This window comes from Hydra vulgaris, chromosome 05 (assembly GCF_038396675.1).
Source record: "Hydra vulgaris chromosome 05, alternate assembly HydraT2T_AEP".
NCBI classification, from domain to species: Eukaryota; Metazoa; Cnidaria; class Hydrozoa; order Anthoathecata; family Hydridae; genus Hydra; species Hydra vulgaris.
This window is the reverse complement of record NC_088924.1, coordinates 9,105,802-9,128,249: the sequence shown is the minus strand read 5'-3', so window position 1 is coordinate 9,128,249 and position 22,448 is coordinate 9,105,802. Positions and strand designations below refer to the sequence as shown.

Below are 22,448 nucleotides of genomic sequence, written 5' to 3'. Positions count from 1 at the left end.
GACAACCACCTATCGGTGATGGATTGGCCGCCTTAATCTCCGGATCTCAACCCTATCGAGATCCTGTTGGAGATCGTCAACCGCAGAATTATTCGTGAATGTGTTCGTACCCAGTGAAAAAGCGCACATGGGATACGCGTGGGTTTTTGCCATATGTAACCCATATGGGGATTATTATTTTGTCCCATGTGGGTTTCATATGGTAAATCCCACATGGATTCCATATGGCAAATCCCATATGGGATACGCGTGGATTTTTACCATATGTAACCCAAATGGGGGTTATTATTTTGCCCCATGTGGGTTTCATATGGTAAATCCCACATGGGTTTTATGTGGTAAATCCTACATGGGATATAGGTGGAAAATACTACATGTTATAGATCTTAAATGCCACATATTTTAATCCAAATGGTATACAAGTAGTCAATACTAGACAAATGAAAGTCTTCTATGAAAATTCTTAAAATTCTTTTAATTTAAAAATTACTTAAATAGTAATTTTAAATTAATCATCGAAGCTTTCAGAGAGGCTTAACTTAATCTGGTATTTGCTACTTTATCCCATTTGGTATTCAAAATGTGTAGCATTTTTGATCTTTTACATGTGATGTTTTTCACCTATAACCTATGTGGGATTTACGATAAACTATTATGACGAAATTTTATAAAGATAAAAAACGTGTTGCAAAATGAATTTATTTTAAAATAAATGCTATTAATCAATACATCCAAAATGAATATTAAAAAAACTAATTTTTCTTTTACGATTTACACGCCGTTTTTTGGCGATTGAATTAATTAAATCGCTTCGGCTTGCATAATACCAAGGTTTTTAGTATCTTCTAACTTTCTTCAAACATTTTCTAAAAAAAAAATATAAATACAAATATATATAAATATATATATATATATATATATATATATATATATATATATATATATATATATATATATATATATATATATATATATATATATATATATATATATATATAAGAGAGAGAGAGAGAGAGAGAGAGAGAGAGAGAGAGAGAGAGAGAGAGGCAAAGAGAGAGAGAGAGAGTTTTTTTAATAAGGAACTTTATTAGTCGAGCAACTTTAATTATTAGCCAGGTTGAAGTCATTAATGACTACAATATTTCACAAATAATTATTTCATATTTATTACTTATAATGACTAACGTATTATGGGTAATTGAACACATATTATGCGTAATGAGCTTGAACCCATTAGGAGAATCCTGAAAAAAAGTGATCAATTAGGATAAGTAGTTAAACAAAAAAACAAAAACAAAAATGTAAAATCCTACTTTTTCAATGATGTAGACGTTGGGTGCAATAGCCACTGGATGCAAAAGTATCTTTACTTTTTCGTCACACACACGGCCTTCTATAATAACTGGCCTTGACATCGCGCAAAATGCCGTAAAAACTGAAGGCCGATTAAACTTTCATTTTTACTTATATTGATATATTTTTACATTAGGTAGGGTGTAATGGCAGTCTATGTTTTCTAATAATAATCTCTAGTAAAGACGGAAATATAAAAAGAAAACCAAAAAGTTGTTAAAAGATAATCATATTTTTCGTATTTCAAATTTCATTAAGAATATTTATGTAATATTAAATAGTATCAATAACAAGCAGAACCATAACAAAGTATATATCTATATATTAAAAAGATAACTGTATTTTTAATTTTTTTTGCTAAAAATGGTAACAATAAAAATCACCAACAATAAAAAACACCAACAAAAGTTGATTCAAGCAAAAAAAAAGTTTTATCAATATATCTCAACAGAGTAAATATATACAAATCCAAACATATTGAAAGACATATAGGCTAATGAGAAAATATAAAACATAACAAGTAAATAGCATAATTAATTACAAAACTAATTTTCACATAATTTATGATAGCTTTGGTATTTTTGGAGTGCTAATTAGTGAGTAATTCTTTAGCAGAATATTAGAATATACTCTGCATTGTTTTTTTGTGATTTTAAATTAATATTTAGCAGCAATGAACTAAAACTGAGTAACACAAAATGTTCTGTATAAAGGGTCAGTAGCACCTTGAAAAAAAAAAAGCAAAATATTGGCCATTAGAAAAGAGCATCAGAAGGAATTTCAAGTCCGCCTCTGTTTAAGCAATACAGATAACTTCCATATTTATAATAGTAATCATTATAATAGAATCGTTATAAGTAGAATCATTTTAAATTTTTATTTCGCTTTTTTGCACATAGCCAGCTATGTAAACTATAGCCACTAATGTAGATTTATTAACTAAGCTTTTAAGATCATGTATATTATACAGAAGTTCTTTTTCATCAGTAGAAATATCTCTAAAACATATGTCACAAGTATGACCATCGATACCATCAACAGGAATGTCAAGTTGTAATATCAATTTAGTAAGTTGAATATTAATTTTTTCAATTACAGATTCAGCGTTTATAAAGTAAGTACCTCCAAATCCCTGTCAAAGCTTAGAAAAAGCTTTTTCAAGTGGATCTGTTGAAAACCAACCTAATAAGACAAACTTTGCTCCATTACTCAACAAAGTTTCTACAAGATCAACAAAGCCATAACATTAATGCGCTATTGCATTGCTAGTATTTAGCGTAAGCTGTTTTATACCTGTAGGTTTCATAAAATTTGACAGTTCAGCAATATCTCGTAGCAGTTGTAACTGTTGATCACCAACTGAGTGGATTTCTTTGCATAATTCATTTCTAGACCGAATGCCAGCACCAGGTGATTTGACATTAACAACATTCGAAAAAAAATTATTTTTTCAATAAATACAGCAGTACCTTCAAAATGCTTTATTTTCAATCTCTAAATGCGTTTTTAATACAGCTACTGTTTCTTTGCAAAAAACAGACAAACAAAACTTTACAGATTGTCTCTCTATTGGTTTTGGATAAACTGATTTAGCTGTAAGTTTAGAGAGTTTAAAAAGACCATTGCACTCAGTTTTATATATAGCTTTTAAATCACTCCACTTAGCCAAAGCCAGTTCTTTGTTGTTCAAAAATTGAAGTTCCCCAGTCTTTTTTGTCAACCAATTGTTTCGTATAGATTTTAAGAGATGCACATAATCATACAATAAATATATACCTGATGTTGTTAACCATGGTTTACTATCAACTGTTTTAAACATTCCAAAAAATCTTTGATTTACACGGTTACCATCAGTAATTATTACCAGTGTCTTACTATTTTCAATATTATTTATTGTATAGACAATTTGTTGACATTGAGCAAACTGAAATTCAGAGGAAAGATTTGCAACAGGTTGAGCTCTACATATAAATTCTGGACCTCCAAAAAGACATTTAATCATAAATGATAAAATTGTTTTAGCTAACTTTTCAGGGTAGTTTACTGCTTGACCAAACAAAGCACCTCTTTGGTAAAGTAATGAAGCTTTGACATAGACCTCATCAATTAGTAGTATGGAAATTATTTTTAATGGATTTAAATTCATAAAAATACTATTTATGAAACTTAGGTCCTCCATTGAGCCTATTTTTGAAGTCAATCATGTTAAAGTCCTGATACTTGGCAACTTGTAGTCAATACACAAACAATCATATAAACTTCGTTGTAGTTGTAATTGATATTGTAGTTGAAGTTGAGATAGTCCGACTTGCACAGAGATACACAGCATTTCAAAGGTATTTTTAAGGTATTTAAAAAAACTAATCGTTAGTTTGACAATATTATTACCTTACAATGTTAACGCCTTGAAACTCACAACATTATCGTCTTGAAGTTGCGCTATCTAATTTATAAACCAATCAAATTTGAAAGATTTATTAACAAAGCGTGAACACAAACTTTCGTCTAATGTTAAAAGATGAAAATGTAAACACAGTATTGGCCTTCAGTTTAACAAATTTGTTGCGCGATGTCAAGGCCTGTTATTATAGAAGGCCGCGGTCACACATAATATAATATTCTGAAACTAATAAACAAACATCTAAATTTCTATAAGTAAACTTATTCTTTGATCATTGCCTTTATTTTCTATCTTATTTTCATATCATAATCTATTATGGTATTATTTATATAACATATCACAACAATATTATTAACTTTGTGATGTTCAAATATCGTATGAACATTCTCTAACATGTTCATATGATATTTGAATATAGTTCTTGAAAATATTATCTGCAAACAATTGACTGATGCAAGTTCAAATGTTGTCAAAAACCAAGCATGCATGCATGGGACACTGCAGTGTCCCACAAAGAAATGCTGGTTTGAAAGTCAAATTTTCTTTATCAAAAAAAATTATTAAAATAGGGGGAAGATAGGGAGGTTTCTGTAACTTTTTTTAGGCTCCAAAACTTTTAACTTTATATATAATAAGGTTCATAAAACTTAAGGGACCTACGAAGTACATTGAGGAAAAAAAACAGGATAATTACAGAAACTTTTCAATTTTTAATCTGGAGTACCACAGTGTTATTAGGAATAAAGTCTCTGGGTCCAGTATTCAAAGTAATATGATCTAAAGTAATATATAAATTAAATAAAATGATTTAAAATGCATGTAGTTATACATATAACTCCTGACAGTAAACTATATGTATAACTAGTTATACATAAAATTTATTATATAAACTTATTTTTTAAGGTTATGCTTGAACAAATTAGTACCAATTAATTCAAATTCAAGATTTAGTTCAAATTCAAGTTCTTATTTGTTCATTGTTTTTTCACTATTTTATATTTATTTGTTCAAATTTGTTAACTGGTACTAATTCTTACTACAGTAAGAATATTTATCATTGTTTAATGTGATTTTATTAGTAACTTAATTTTACTTTCAACATATTTTGACAACACCCTTTACATTTTAAATGATGGCAGCTTTGCTTTTCTATTGATGTTAAACTTATTACGTTTCAATAACTCAGATTGAAATTTACTGAATTATTGTAAGCTTTGTAAGTATTTGTTGTATATCAAATGGTGTTGTAAATAAAGTAAAAATTATATATATATATATATATATATATATATATATATATATATATATATATATATATATATATATATATATATATATATATATATATATATATATATATATATATATATAGTATTTAGGCTATGCCAGTAGATAGAGGGGCAGTGTGAGTTTAACAATAATTAACAATGGGGAGGGAATGTTGAGACCAAAATAATGTCAATTAAAAAATTGAATTAAAAAAAAAAGTAAATTATTTTATTAAAAAAAAGTAAAACAATTTATGCTAGCTATGAGCAGGTTTTAGAGGTATTTTTTTTTTTTTTTTTTTTAATGTTATTCACCTCCTCAAGGCCGAGAAGGCCACTACAGATGAGGAGGCTACTTTTAAAAGTGGTTATAACCCTCTCTCAACTCTATTACTCCGAAACACGAACCTTGACGAACAAGGCCGGTGCGCGGAGAAACAAGTTGAGCGCGGTACTACCAGGGACGTGGTGGGGATCGAACTCAGAACCTCTCGCTTATGAAGCGAGCGCTTTACCACTACACCACTACCGCATTTAAACCAAACATTTACCGCATTTACACCAACAATGTGGTCTAAAAACTTCTTGCTTTTGTTGCTTAAAACTGTAGAGGATCATAGGAAAAACAATTTAAATTCAGAAATTAGCTTGCTTATCTGAAAGACCAATTTGTGTTTTTTTTTTTTACTTTTAGTACTGTTGAGAATAAACGTATAATTGAACCAGAAAAAAATTGATGGTATATGCATTTTTTATATTATATTAACAATTCAGATATACCATCATAATATGATAACAAAAACTGACATCATTTTCAATGGGAGAGGGCAAAAAATTGACTGAGTTTGATAAAGGGTGATGGTGTTCAATAAACCGGGTCATCATCTGACATTATTATGCATAAATGACCCTATGATTTAGGTAAATTAAGTAATCAATTTGCCATATTTCTCTTTAGAAAGTGTAAGAATAAAGCATTGTTATGCTGAGAACCTACCTATTAAGCAAGCTTTGACCACCTATTTTATAAATTTGAGAGACAGAAGTGGAAGTGCGAATCGCAAAAGAACTAATAACAATGCTCTAAATTGATTTTAACTTTGTAGACTAACATTAATATAGTATTTAAAAATAATAAATGAAGTTTACATGATTTTTATAATTTGTATTTATTTCCATTTATTATCAGTTGTCAGTCTCTATTTTATAAAATGAATTAAAAAACTATTTATTTATAGTATAATATTAATACATAAATACTAGTTTCCTAATGCTATTATCATCACAATGTTAATGGTATTCGTTTTAAAGTGAAATTTTGTATTAATTTTATTGTTTTAATGTTATATATATATATATATATATATATATATATATATATATATATATATATATATATATATATATATATATATATATATATATATATATATATATGTATATATATATACATATATATATATATATATATATACATATTATTTTTACTTTATTTAAAACGACATTTGATATACAACAAACCCCTACAAAGCTTACAATAATTCAGTTATGATACAATCTGAGTTATTGAAACGTAATAAATTTAACATCAATAGAAAAGTAAAGCTGTCATCATTTAAAATGTAAAGGGTGTTGTCAAAATATGTTGAAAATAAAATTAACAAATAAAATCACGTTCAACAATGATAAACATTCTTACTGTAGTAAGAAATAGTACTAATTAACAAATTTGAACAAATAAATATAAAATTAACAAAAACAATGAATAAATAAGAACTTTAACTTGAACTTTAACTAAATCTTAAACTTGAATTAATTGGTACTAATTTGTTCAAGCATAACCTTAAAAAATAAGTTTCTAAAACAAATTATATGTATAATTAGTTATACATATAGTTAACTATCAGGAATTATATGTATAACTATATCAGGAGTTATTTGTATAACTATATCAGGAGTTATATGTATAACTATATCAGGAGTTATATGTATAACTATATCAGGAGTTATATGTATAACTATATGCATTTTAAAGTATAATATTTTATTTAAACATTACTTTAGATTATATTACTTTAAAAACTGGACCCAGATGCTTTATTCCCAATAACACTGTGGTACTCCAGATTAAAAATTGAAAAGTTTCTGTTAATATCCTGTTTTTGTTCCTCAATGTAGTTTGTAAGTCCCTTAAGTCATAAGGACCTTATAATATCTAAAGTTAAAAGTTTTGGAGCATAAAAAAAGTTACAGAAACTTATCTCCCCCACCACCACCACCCTATTTTTTTCTTTTTTAACAAAGAAAATTGGGAATTCTTTGACTTTCAAACCTGCATTTCTTTGTGGGACACTGTAGTGTCCCATGCATGCATGCTTGGTTTTTGACAACATTTGAACTTTCATCAGTTAATTGTTTGCAGATAATATACTCAAGATCTATATTCAAATAACTATTATATTATCCTAATAATACGTCTATTTGCACAAATCTTAATCTTATTTCTATAAAGAAAGATAAACATTATTCGTGGTACTTACATACTTGCTTGCCATTCTCTATAATAATATAAAATATTTTCACACAATATAAACACAATACAAACGCAATGCAATGTCGACTTAAAAAATTCTTTTTTAGTTTTTTTTTTAAAGTTTTTTTTTAGTTTCCAGCTTTCAAATTAATTCCCATGCAAATCCCACATGAAACCAACGTGGGATTTCCCAAGTGTGTAAATACCATATGGTTCCCACATGTAACCCATGTGGGATTACCCACATGGGTTTAAGGTGACAAATTTCCATACGGATACCACATGGGAAAATCCGTCCCACGTAAATCCCATCAATCCCACACGGAACCCACGCGGAACCCATGTGGGACGCGGTTTTATTTCTCACTGGGTAATAAGGATCAACTGTTTGAACAAATCCAAAATTCCTGGGCAGCGATTCCACAAAGTTTCGTTGATTACCTGATCGAATCTATGCCTCGAAGATGCAAGGCTGTGAGCGACAACAAAGGATTCGCCACGAAATATTGATAGCGAAATACAGCTTGGTCAACATTTTGTCGAGTTGCACTTGTTTTGTCCAGAAGGAAATCAACTTTTTTTAATACTTTTGATTAATTTATTAATTTTCGTATACAAGTAATGAACTTTGTTATGAATAAAACTTGAAGAACTTTGTCTCTAATCAGTTACATAGTTATTTCTCTAAATTGGAAAAATGCAGCACTTTTATATAAAGAAACCAAATTAGCATTATTTGGTTGGTTAAATTAACATTATTATATATATATATATATATATATATATATATATATATATATATATATATATATATATATATATATATATATATATATATATATATGTATATATATATATATATATATATATATATATATATATATATATATATATATATATATATATATATATATATATATATATATATATATATATATATATATATATATATATATATATATATATATATATATATATATATATATATATATATATATATATATATATAGGAAATTGTCTTTAAAACGATAATTGCACACAACTAAATAAATTTATTATAAATAACTAAGCAATTGAGTACAAATACGTTTCAAACAAAAAAAAGTTGATTGACAATCAAACATGTGTATAACAAATTGTAAAAATTATGTAAACTTTGATCTTTTATATTGCATTAATGCGTCGTATGAAAAACCTAAAATAAAAATTGTAACAGATATGAGGACATAAAAGAAAAACAAAACAAAACAAAAAAAAACAACTGGAACACAATTTACCTGCTTTTCGGTAGCCTGTTGTCATATTTAAACTGCTGTCATGATGCAGCTTGTCGGTGTTGTTTTACGACGTTATTTCACGTTGGCTTTTAGTAAACTTTAGTTAAATTTAAAAGACATAACAATAGATTTAAAATATTTTAATTAAAAAGCAAAAAAACAAATGCTTCAAAGAGCCAAACTAAAAACATTAAAGATAAAAAATCAAATAGATATAAATAAATTGCATTTATATAGCTAAATAGTCTTGGCTTATATTAAATTTTAAAAGCAGTATTTTCAATAAATTAAACTACCAATTAACTATTTTTAACAAATAGAATGTAGCATCATATTATGATGATTGGGTAGTGAATCAATTTAACTATATTTAAGTTTAATTGGTGAAAAACAAATAAAATTTCAATTAAAAAAGACAAAAACAAACCAAATATACAACAATATATTATAAAAAGAAATTACAAAATTAAAAAAAATAAAAATAAGTTACCCAAGAAAAAACGGCAACAAAAAAGTTATAAATATCTTCACTGATAGAAGACATTTACAACCTTTTGGTTGCTCTTTTTTCTTCGGTGTCTCCGAACACCCCGGTATGGATGAGTAACTGTAGGTAAAGCAAATCTGTATGAACTGTAAATTACAGTGTAAGTTCATTTAAATATTCAGTTGTATATATATATATATTTATATATATAATTCTTTTTTACATTTCTTTAATATTTATAAAATTACAAGTTAAGATATAATAATATAAACAATTACAAGTGAGGATTTTTACTATAAATAATAAAAAAAAGAATGCGGAGACTCGTAGAAGACCTTAAGGTCTTGCCGTCGAGAACCGCTGCAAACTCGTTAAAAATTTACGTGTTACATATTTTAAAATAAATAAAAAAAAACTGTTTTTAACAATATTAGAAGAAAAACATAATTTAAATAAAAAATAGAAATTTTCAAATAAATTTCCTATTAAAAGTATAAAAGTATATTATCAATAGACAAAATGGCTTTCTTAAGTTTCCTTTTATAAGAGGTATAAGTCCATTCATGAGAAAAGTCAAAATGTTTCAGAACTATTTTATTCCAAAGAAAGGCTCCTCGGAAAAAAACACAAGATTTACCAAAATTTGTATGCGAAAATTGTAGTCAAATAGAATTATCATGTCGTAGATAGTTTTTGTTTTATTTTTGAGGATTTTCTAAGGTCTTTTGTTACCCATGGTGATTTTAAACTTTTTTTTGTTCTATTAATTTTACATTTTAGGAAGTTTACATCATAAACTTCATAAAAAACTTTAAAAAATGCATTATACATATTGTTTGCCTCTGACAAATTACTTACTGAATTCCAGTTTATTAAGGATAATTGTTCCTTAAATGCTAAAATATTTTTATCATTAATAAAGCGTTTGATAATGACCTGTTTTTCATGTAATATCGAATCTGTATTAATATTTATAGATAAAAAAATAGGAAAATGATCCGAGGTACCACTTTTAATTATTCCTGTTTTTAGTAAATTATTAGATGTGTCAGTTGTTATGATATTGTCTATTAATGAGGCAGATGTTGCAGTTACCCTTGTTGGTCTATTTATTAAAGGAATTGCTCGATTTTCAAACAAGTCATTATAAAACTTTTTAATATTTTTATTTGAGTGATATTCAAAGCAATCTAAATTCATATCACCAATTATGTAATTAAATTTCTTTTCTTGAAAACCTTTTTTTATTATATCAGTAATTAAAAAACTATTAAATTGTTCAATTACGCCTGAAGGTGGGTGATAGCAACAACTCAAAAGTATATTTTTATTATTTTTGGTTGTAATTTCAATCGTTAAAACCTCTTTATCGCCATCGGAAATACTCATGACAGGCCTGATAATAAATCGCAAGCTTGTGGTTAAGTAAATAAGAACACCACCGCCTCGTTTATTTGTTTTACGCGCGAGTGGGATCATATTAAAGCCTGAAAGGTGGACATTTGCGTTTGACGTAGCATCATCAGAACTGCACCACGTTTCTGTCACACATATTATGTTAAAAATATTTGAAGTTTACTCCAAGTTATTGCAAAATGTTTCAAAGTTTTTTTTTAAGCTTCTTATATTGAAATGAATAACAGTAATACGATCCCGCTACAGAAATTCTTTTATTTTATTGTTTTAAAAATAAAAAGGGTTGCTTTCTTAAGAGAAATTAAAAAATTTTGATTCAAAATTGTTTGAATCCATTTTAAAAGTATTATTAGCATAAAAATATTTAAAAAAAGAATTTCTGTTTAAGTTTAAAAATCTCGTGAAACTAGTTTATTATAAATGACTTTGGCAAACTTACCCTTTGATCGTAGTTCTTTTGCTTCTATAAAAAGTCTCTTTCTTGTTTCATTCGTTCGCTCGGTAAAATCTTCGTTTATGTATAGGTGTTGATTCCATAATTTTATCTTCACGTAGTTTTCAAGTATCATGCTTTTGTCTTTGTAGTTCAAAAACTTAACGATAATAGTTCTGCTTTTTTCATCAGTCCGATTTTTTCCAACTCTATGTGCTCTCTCAATGCTAAAGTCAGTTGCAAAACCAAGTTTAGATTTCAAGAACTCCTGAACTTTTTTTTCACTTTGTTCCCAAGTTTCATTTATACTTTCATCAATACCATTTATCTGAGGTTATTTCGGCGACTTCGATCCTCAAGCTCCGCCATTTTATCTTTAACAATATCTTCGTTTCCATATATTTTAATGTTTTTATTTTGTTCGTTAGATGTCGGTAAGTTTTTTTTAGTTTCAGTCAACACACGTTCATGCTTTTCGTTTATAAACTCCATCGACTTTTTTAGTTCGCATACTTCAGTTTTTAAAATTTTATTTTCTTCCTGTATAATAAATATTTTTGCCTCAAGTCGTTCTATTTTGTCATTAAAAATTTTAAGTATAGTATTCTCGTGTAAATCCATAAATTCTTTCATTTGTGCAATCGTAATTTTCGCCATTTTTTTTCTTGCTTTTGAAACACGTCCGTTCAGTGCGTAAAGTCATTCGAGAATTATATATTATATATATATATATTATATATTATATATATATATTATATATATATATATATTATATATATATATATATATATATATATATATATATATATATATATATATATATATATATATATATCATATATATATATATATATATATATATATATATATATATATATATATATATATATATATATATATATATATATATATATATATATATATATATATATATATACTAAACTATATAATGCTATACTATACTATATATATAATAGGGGAGTCATAAAAAATAAATTTTGAAAACAAAAATACCATACCCCTAAATTTAGGGCAAATATACTTTTTTTTTTCAACTTTTTTTTACTTACTATATAAAGGATTATATTTTAGTTTAAAACTGTATGGCTTTTTATTACCCCTCAAAAATTTATGTTTCGTGGTATTGAAAATCAGGAAAATTGTAAATTTATGCATTTTTTTCTGTTACGTCTATTGTTGTATATATATATTTTGGTACAAGTTCTGAAAATTTAAAATTTTACATTTTTCTAATAATTTTAGATTAGTGCATAAAATAAACATATTAGAAATGAGTGCATGTCAACTAAGGTCAATGACAAGGAACTTTTTATTATTAAAGAGCCAAAGTCAGCTATATCAGGTAAAAACATATTTGTTAATTCTGGAGTTAGTAATGAATCTTTTTTGGAGCTATTAATGGGACCTTTTCCGAATGGTTCATTGATAATTTAAAATCTTTTTTATTTAGATATACAGTTTCCGACGGGCTTGGATATTCTTTAACACCTAATATATGACCAGCAATGTCAATCTGCATCAATATCAAATATAATTGCTTGCCCCTTAAAACAAACTTTTCAAAATATTCAGATAGTTGCTGTGAATGTTTTTGTCTAAAATCAAGAGATCCTGGATTAAAGCTGGATTTGATGTGCAACTGATTTAGTTTTAGTTAAAAACTTTTTAATTTGCACAAGTCTTATTCCAACTTGAAAAAAAATGCAAAACCAGGAACTAGTGGCGATTTGGCTAAACAAAACAAGTTTGAGATTGAAATAAAAAAACTTATTTGGGCTAGTAATTCTAATCTCAAAAACAGGATCAGTAAAGATAAAAAAAGATCCCTAAAAGACAAGATTGAAGACTTAAAATTTCTTGAAGATCAGGAAGGTCAAAGAAAGTTTATTATTGGTTCAGAAGATTTTAAGTATTGAATAAAGGTATTCAATGCTTTTAGTTAACTACTTCAGCTCTGGTTTAACCTCTATTACTTTATTCTCTTTTCCACTAATTCTAAAATTAAAAACTAATACTAAAACATTTCTATAAATTAGACAAAAGAAAGTATCAGGAAGAAAAACTGTTCACAGCCTATAAGTATGGGAGATAATGTACCCAAAGTTAAACTTATAGACAGAGATCTAAGATAGGATTCTTCAATTAAATCTGATTTTGATCCAGATTATTGGTATCATATAGAAGTTTCTGAAAACCCAGACACAGTAATTGCAAAAACTCCAAAATTTATTTTTGCTGCTATACTTCTCTTACTGCCACAGCCTGTGAAATATCGCAAAATGTTTTACATTAAACAAATGTAACAAGCGCTATTCTATATCAATCAGGTGTTGACCTTAAAGAAGTTAAAAGCAGTCAGTCTACCGCATAAAGGAAAATGAAAAAAAAAATGAAAACATATCAACCATTACAAAACAAGATCTTAAAGCAGCCATTGATGTATCTCCATATTCATGTATCACTCATTTCGACGGCAAGACATTGCTTGAACTAAACAAAGAAAAAAATATTAAAAAGTGATAGAATGGCTGTTTTAGTTAACATTATTGGAAAACCTTATCTACTTGGAGTACCTCCGCTGGTGTCATCCCCCTTGAAGATCAATTTTTTGGTATAATAGATTTAATTAAAGAATATCAACTTAGATCAAAAACTAGAGGAATATTCTTCGATACAACATCATCCAATACTGAGACAAATAAAAGGGTCCGTTTCAAGAATATCAAAAGAACTGAATAAATATCTCCTCCAAATAGCCTGTAAACATCATGTGAACGAACTAAGAATGCTTCACTTTTGGAAATTAGTGACCAATGATAAAACAAATTGAGCTCATAATCCTATTTTCAAAAAATTAAATAATGTTATTAAAGAACCTAATTTTAATTTTAATCCAATAAAACTCTTACGGTTTGATTGGAATAATGTTAAAAGCAATCTTTTAAAGAAGGCAGCTGAGAATTCATTAACATTTCGCAGAGCTTGCATTGGTATATCAGGTATTAAAAGAGATGATAGAAGTGAGGTTGCAGAATTAGTTGTCACTTACTTGTCCCCTGTTGCATATAAAGTACGAAAAGCAGCTGCTATTCATCATGCGAGATTTTTAGGAAAAGCAATTTATTCTCTAAGGCTTCAACTTCTATCCAACCAACTTACTTTTATTCTAGAAAATGATAAACTAAAAACTGAAATTAGGCTTATTACAGTATTTATTATTTGCTTTTATGCAAAATGGTGTTTACAATCTAAGGATGTCATCAAAGCTCATTTTCTTGGTATTACAGTCATACATCAAATGCATCTGCACAAGAAGGTATTTACAAACCCAACTGCTGTTAATTCTGTATTGGAATCTCAGTATAAACATTGTTGGTATTTGGACTCAACAATGATACAGGGGTTAGAGAGGTTCTTTTGTGTTTATACAAACATGACTTATTTATTTAATTAGGGTTATTATATTGTAGTTAGAGTTAATATATATATATATATATATATATATATATATATATATATATATATATATATATATTTATATATACATATATATATACATTTATATATCGCGAGGTTAGAATTATTTTATTCTATCTCAACAAATCAAAAAATTTGAGTTAAATAAATGTTTTTTTTTCATAGATCATAGTTATTACATTTGAACTTTCTTATATATATATTGTTCATGGTTTGGGTATTATTGTTATTTATTTATTATTATGTATATATATATATTCTTTTTTTAGAAACTGATCTGACTGTTCTTGGATATCCTAATGGTGCATTTGTAATAGCATCAGCTAGTCGTGTGCCCCCACATGGAGCCCAAACTAGGAAACGAAAGTCAGCACCTAAAAATTGGATACAGAATGTGAAAAAGCAGTTGAGACAATCTGGTCAAGCTTATAAAAATAGAAAAGGAGAAAATGTTCCATGCAAGTCTGTAACCACAAGAAAAGACTGTTTAAATTCTTGTAAATTTAAATCTAGACAACTTATCAGTGATGAAGAACGAGCACATATATTTTTGGTCTATGGATGATACCCAAAAAAAGCATTTCTACAGTAGAACTACTGAAAGACTTCAGAAGAAACGTCATCGAACCATCAATGAAAATTCGCAAAAAGCATATTCATTTTATTACAGCTTTTTTGTTGGTGATTTGCAAACTCGAGTTTGTAAAGAATTTTACCTCACTACTTTAAATATAAGTAGTAGAATATTACCATCATGAAAACAAGAATGATGCTACTGGAAGCCCAGCCTTTTCAAAATGAGGTAAACACACCAAAAAGGTTGTTGATCAAAGATCAAAACAAAGTGTTAAAGATCATATCAATGAATTTCCACGTGTACCATCACACTACTGTCGTAAAAGAACAAAAAAAGAACATTTTGAAGCTTTTTTAAATCTTAATAAAATGTATAAACTTTACTCTACCTATTGCAAAGAAAAGAATATTGCCCCTGTTAAGAAGCATATGTATAGATTCAAATTTGAGCATGACTTTTATATCGAATTTCAAAAGCCAAAAACTGACTTATGTGATACATGTCATGAATACTATAATGTAGTAAATCCAACGGAGGAGCAAACCCCAAAATTTTCCAAACATGTAATGTTGAAGAATGAAAATCGAGCAGAACGTGAAAAAGACCGCAAACTTAAGGATAAAAATGTAGCTGTAGTATGCATTGACCTTGAAAATGTAATAAGTTAACCAAAATCAAACATAGGAGCATTTTTTTACAAACGTAAACTCTCAGCTTATAATTTAACCGGGCATTGCTCCCTAAATAAAAAAGATTATTGTATGCTTTGGCATGAAGGCATTTCAGGTCGTGCAGGAAATGATCTTGCAAGTAGTGTAACATGTTTGCTAGAGAAGATAATTGCTGATGTTAATAAACTCATACTATGGTTTGATTCCTGTGTGCCTCAAAATAGAAATAGTCTCATGTCCATTGCCTTACGTGAGTTTTTGATACGTTACCCAAAAATCAGGGTAATAGAGCAAAAGTTCTGTGAATCAGGGCATTCTAGTTTACAAGAGGTTGACAATATACATTGTCAAATTGATAGAGCAGTAGCTCCTCTTGAAATATTTAGTCCACTTGGTTTATTCAGAGCAATTGCTAATATTAAAAAAAGAAATCCTTTTTCTGTCTACCAAATGAAAAGATTAGATTTTAAACATTTTTCAGCTATTGCAGGGTATTTTAATTATAACCTTGTTCCCTATACCCAAATAAAGCATCTGGTTTACATGGCGGAGACCTCTTGCAGTTGTACCTGTGTGGCAAGACCTCTTGCAGTTGTACCAATGGCTTCTGTCTTAAACCAATGTGCTCAAATTTCTAATGATAAAGCTAAGGACCTTCAGAGTATGTTCAAGTATATGCCTGCTGTAGACATAACATTTTATTATAGTATTTTAAAATAATTTATTTTAATGTCAAAATATTTATGTTTTATGTTTATGTTATGGTGTTAAATGGGCTTTATATTGAAATTGTTGTTTTTAATTAATTAACCAGATGTGCTTACCTTGCTGAATTTTATCTTTGAAATTCATTTCAGTGTGAAATGTATTTTGGATAATATGTTCTTGGAGCTTATTTCAACCAAAGTTTTATTTTTTTGTAAAAATCTTGGTACATACTTTAGATAATTAAACTTTATAAATATTGCATTTATAAATTTTTTTTACTAGTTTAAGTAAGATTTTATTCCAATAAAACAGAGATATGCCAAACAGTTCTTTACCTCGCTACAATATATACAATATATATAAAAAATACTAATTTGTATTATATTTTTATATAAAAAATGGAGATAGAACAAAATAATATTGTATTTTATAAAATAAGTGTATATTATATTGTTCTATCTCCAAATCAGGGTGTGGTAATTCAAATACCTGCACATTATATCTTTTGAAGTATTTACTTTTAAACTGTGGTAGCAAGTATGGGAAATTAATGTGAACCTAATTTGTTTACGTCTTTTATGTTTAAGTGGTCTACATGTCCTTTTAAAACTTTGAATTTGATTTTCTCAGTTCGGAAAATCATGGAGTTAGAACAAAATAATTCTAACCTCGCGATATATACACACACACATATATATATATATATATATATATATATATATATATATATATATATATATATATATATATATATATATATATATATATATATATATATATTTATTTTTTTTATTTCTATTTTCATAACTACATATTAGTTACAATTTTTTCACATCGTAATATAAGCAAAATATAATTCCGTTACAAAAGATTCTATTTAACCAAATACTGATAAAATACATCTAACAGAAAAAATAACAGTCAGTTAAAAAAAGAGAAACAATTAAAAAAAAAAAAAAATTTGGGAGCATTAGTTGAATATATTATGAAAGGAGTTAAGATGAATTATATTGTTATAGGGAATTCCAAGAAGACTGAATAAGTCTTATCATCGTGAACCTTGGGATATTACGCAAGATACACATAAGCATTGTGATTCTTATGAACAAATATTTTAAGCATTGTGATAAAAAAAAAAATTATTTTTATTTCCAGTTGAATTATGATTTGTGTGAGTGTATTTTATTTATTTTTTATGTTGTTTTTTTAATGTTATATATATATATATATATATATATATATATATATATATATATATATATATATATATATATATATATATATATACATATATATATATATATATATATATATATATATATATATATATATATATATATATATATATTATAATTTTTATTATAATCAATATCTGAAGTTGGAGAGTAATAAAAACCTTAAGAAGACAAGTGATCAACTAAGATATTATATACACATGACATCTATTTCTGTTTGGTTCCTTTACAGATTAGATATATCTATTGGAAAGTTTTCTCAAAAGCCTAATAAAAAGCAATTAATTTAGGATGCCATGAAAAGGAAACATGGTTGAAATGGAGAAAGATAAGATAAAATAAAGAATTGTGAGTTACACACCTATTTTGTTATATTTATGTCGCCTATTGTATTATACTTTAAAAATTACACGATTAAGTTAAAAACACTTGAAAATTTTAACTTGTTTGTTTAATGTTCAGCGGGCATAGTTAGTTTCTTGTTCTATTAGTGCTCCTATACATCAGAACATATTAAACAACTGTAATATAAAAATAAATTTTTACTATAAAATTTAGAGAGAAACAAAAGAAAAATTCAGTAATGCAGAAGATACATTAAATGTTGATAGACTAAACAAGGTATACGCGAACTTTATTTTAATTTAACATACGATATGATAGATGTTTTTTTGTTATGAGTTACCTAATTAAATATATTTAATGTTAGTATTATTTACAAAAAATAAGAGTAGCAATGTATGTATTTCTTGATTAGATAGACTACTGTAGACGTTGTTCAAGAATTATAAGTGTTTAACATTAAAAATCAAAAAGGTATTTGTTTTTTTATTGTTCCTTTTTTTGTTTAACTTTCTTTATCCCACACTTTGTTGGAACAATTTCTCATAGTGCCATTTTCGTATTTGATTGTTTTATGCAAGCAAATGTCTATGTAAATAAAGTTTACCCACTACCAGATCTAAATATAAAGTATTGACAAAATTTTTCATAAAAATAGTTTATTTTTCAACTGCATTTTTGAATCATATGATATATTTTGTTTGTGTATAGCAAAAACACTTTCAGAGCCATGCTCAAACTTTTTGGGGCCCTGTGCAGAAAAGATTGATATCTATTGAAAGGTTTTTTCAAAAACTTAAAAATGGCAATTACCTAAAGACGCCATGAAAAACAAGCATCTCTTGTTTATTTTTCTTTTTTACCCAAATTTTGTAAATTAAACGTTAAATTAAATTTTATAAGAAACTGTTTAAATAAAGTTTTAAAGTTAAAATCATTAAAAGCTCTTGGGTTTTTTATTTTTTCGGGAAAGTCCTACAATTTCAATAGCAAATGTTCTGGTAAAATAAAAAAATAGTCCTGGAAATGGTCCAGCTCCATGTTGAACATGGATAGTGTGCCTGTCAGTATCTTTGGTGTGCATAGCCGAGGCAAAATTTAGTTCCTTTTCTTACGCAAAAACTCATTGTAAACATAGTTGGACCTACTCGTGCAGCCAACATCCAACCTTTATCACATCGTTGCAATGTTGCTTCTCTTTCTCTTTTCTATAAATACTATAATGTATATATACGAGTTTTTTAATAGTTTTTAGATTTTTTTAATTATTATTGTATATATATAAAGTCATCAAAATCAATGCCCGTTGCTCTGACACTTATACTCTACCATCTCCCATAGTCAATAATACTGAACTTGAAATTATCTACAGCTACAAATACCATGGAATCTTACTCAATGAGAATCTTGATTGGGTTGAACAATGGCTAAATGTGCACAACACTACAAAATCAGTGCCATTTCTGCTCAAGCGCCTTAAGCGAATCGGACAAACTCAGCCCAACCTTCGGCAAGTCTACACGTCTTTCGCTATTAATCAGATGATATATAGTGCCCCAGTTCTTACCTTTTGTAGTCTTGCAGTAAAAGAAAGATTTATTTCAACATTTCAGCAAAAGATTTAAGACAACAAGAGACTTAGCTTAAAAGAGATTTAATTCAACATTTCCAAAAAAATGTCTAAAAAATCATTAAAGTTGGTGCAACCAACTTGAGCCGTTTCAAAATTTGACACGTACACATACTGGCACATACCACCGGATAACCACTAAATTACCTCGCATTAATAGCAGAAACCCTAACAGATTTCCATTTCGCTCTGAATATTGCAATTACTACTATATATCAGCAATCCTTTTTTCAAAAATGCAATATATTTTTCGTGATGGTGTCAGTGACCTCTACCTCCCACAAGACATTGGCATTGCCTGTTTAGCACATAAATGATCAGTTCTTTTTCCTGCCCTGTTAGGTAACGTTTACTAATTATCTAACAATAGATAAAACTGTACGATTCATTATTTGTAATGCTATTCAATTTTAAATTAGGATTTATAAAATGAAACATATATATATATAAATATATATATATATATATATATATATATATATATATATATATATATATATATATATATATATATATATATATATATATATATATATATACATATTTAGGCTTTATTATATCTAGCAATTTTAAATAAATGACACTTATTTCTTTTTTAAAACCTAGCAACTATTTTTCACGGCGAAAACCATATATATATATATATATATATATATATATATATATATATATATATATATATATATATATATATATATATATATATATATATATATATATATATATATATATATATATATATATGTATATATATATATATATATTATATATATATATATATATATATATATATGTATATATAGGGTTTGAGCCGTGAAAAACAGTTATTAGTTTTTAAAAAAGAAATAAGTATCATGCATTTAATATTACTAGATATAATAAAACCTATATATATATATATATATATATATATATATATATATATATATATATATATATATATATATATATATATATATAAATATATATATATATATATTATTATTATTATAGTAAAAATTCTACAATAGAAGTTAGACTTCTATGAGTCGAGTAACTAACGTGACCCGACTATAGTAGACCGACGTGAGAGAGAACGGTTCCATTTGTCGTAATTGTTTTTGAACTCGTTAACTGAATTTGAAGCAACTACCGAAGCAGGCAAAGTGTTCCATGATGACACCACTCGGTTTATAAAGAAATTATGTCTTTGAGTGTTTTTTGTTAATTCTCGTTCAATTTTATGCTTAGCACCACGAAGATGACCTGCAGGTCCATCACATAATAGAGCACTTGCTTGGTTTGTCTTCTGTTGCCAGTTAACAACATTTAGTTTTTTATAAATTTTAAAAAATTGGATTACATCTCCTCTTGTTCTACGTTCAGCTAATGTGCTGAGACCCAGATTTGCTAATCGTTTCTCGTATTTCAAGTTGCGCAATTGTGGAACAAGTTTAGTAGCTCTACGTTGGACTAATTCTAATTTTTTAATGTCTTTTAGAAGAAAAGGGCACCAAATTGGTGCACAGTATTCCAATATCGGTCTTACATATGCTGTATAGAGCTTCACAAACATACTACGATTCCATTTTTTAAAAGTTCTTCTGAGTAGGCCAAGTACAGAGTTAGCTTTAAGAATGGCATAACTAATTTGTTCTGACCATTTGAGTTTATTGTTTATTAAAACGCCCAATGTTCTCTCAACGGATACATCTTCAAGAGGAATTTGACTGCCATTATTATTCACCATTGTAAAGGGGATATCAATGTCTGTGGAACCACCATGAAACTTTAGAACCTTGCATTTATTTATGCTAAATTCCATGCACCAAAGTCTTGACCAATCACATAAAATATCAATGTCTTTTTGAACAAACCCCAAGTCTGTAACTGTTTTTATTTTGACAACCAACTGACTATCATCAGCAAATAGTTTGCAACTGTTTTTGACTAATTCTGGCATGTCATTATTAAAAAGCAAAAATAGAAGAGGTCCTATGACCGATCCTTGAGGAACACCACTCTGGACATCCATCTATTCAGATGCGAAATTTCCCAGAACAACACGCTGCTTCCTATTTTCAAGAAAGTCCTTGAGCCAGGCAAGAATATTTTTGCCAAAACCATAGCCAGCCAGTTTGTGATAAAGCAGAGAATGTGACACACGATCGAAAGCTTTGGTAAAATCTAACAAGATGAGCAATGCAGCACAGTTGTCACTTAAGGCTTCGGTAATGATATCCAGTACTTCAAGAAGATTGGTGATGCACGATTTAGATTTGACAAAACCGTTTTGATGCCGAGATAACAGGTTATGCTTAACTAGGTGTTCAGTCATGACATCACGCATTATTTTTCCATTAATTTTCCAACTGCAGAGGTGAGGGAAATAGGCCTGTAATTTCCAGGATCAGTACGCTGACCCTTTTTAAATATTGGCGTTATATTAGCAAGTTTCCACCCAGACGGTACTTGTCCAGAATCAAACGACTTGATAAATAAGAGAGAGAGAAGCACACTGATTTCTTTGGAGCAACTTTTTAGCACTCTAGGATGGATTCCATCGTTGCCAGTGCCTTTCGAAGAGTCAAGCGCGAATAAAAGTTTTTCAATATTGCAACAACTGAATATGGAGCTTGA

General features: G+C 27.5%; 1 protein-coding gene across 1 annotated transcript; it reads right to left on the bottom strand.

Annotated features, from left to right (window-relative positions):
- Positions 1-21,843: 21,843 nt before the first annotated feature.
- On the bottom strand, positions 21,844-22,158 carry LOC136080160 (uncharacterized). The gene has a single exon (XM_065796773.1). The coding sequence runs from the start codon at positions 22,156-22,158 to the stop codon at positions 21,844-21,846; it is 315 nt and encodes a 104-aa protein (XP_065652845.1).
- Positions 22,159-22,448: the final 290 nt, after the last annotated feature.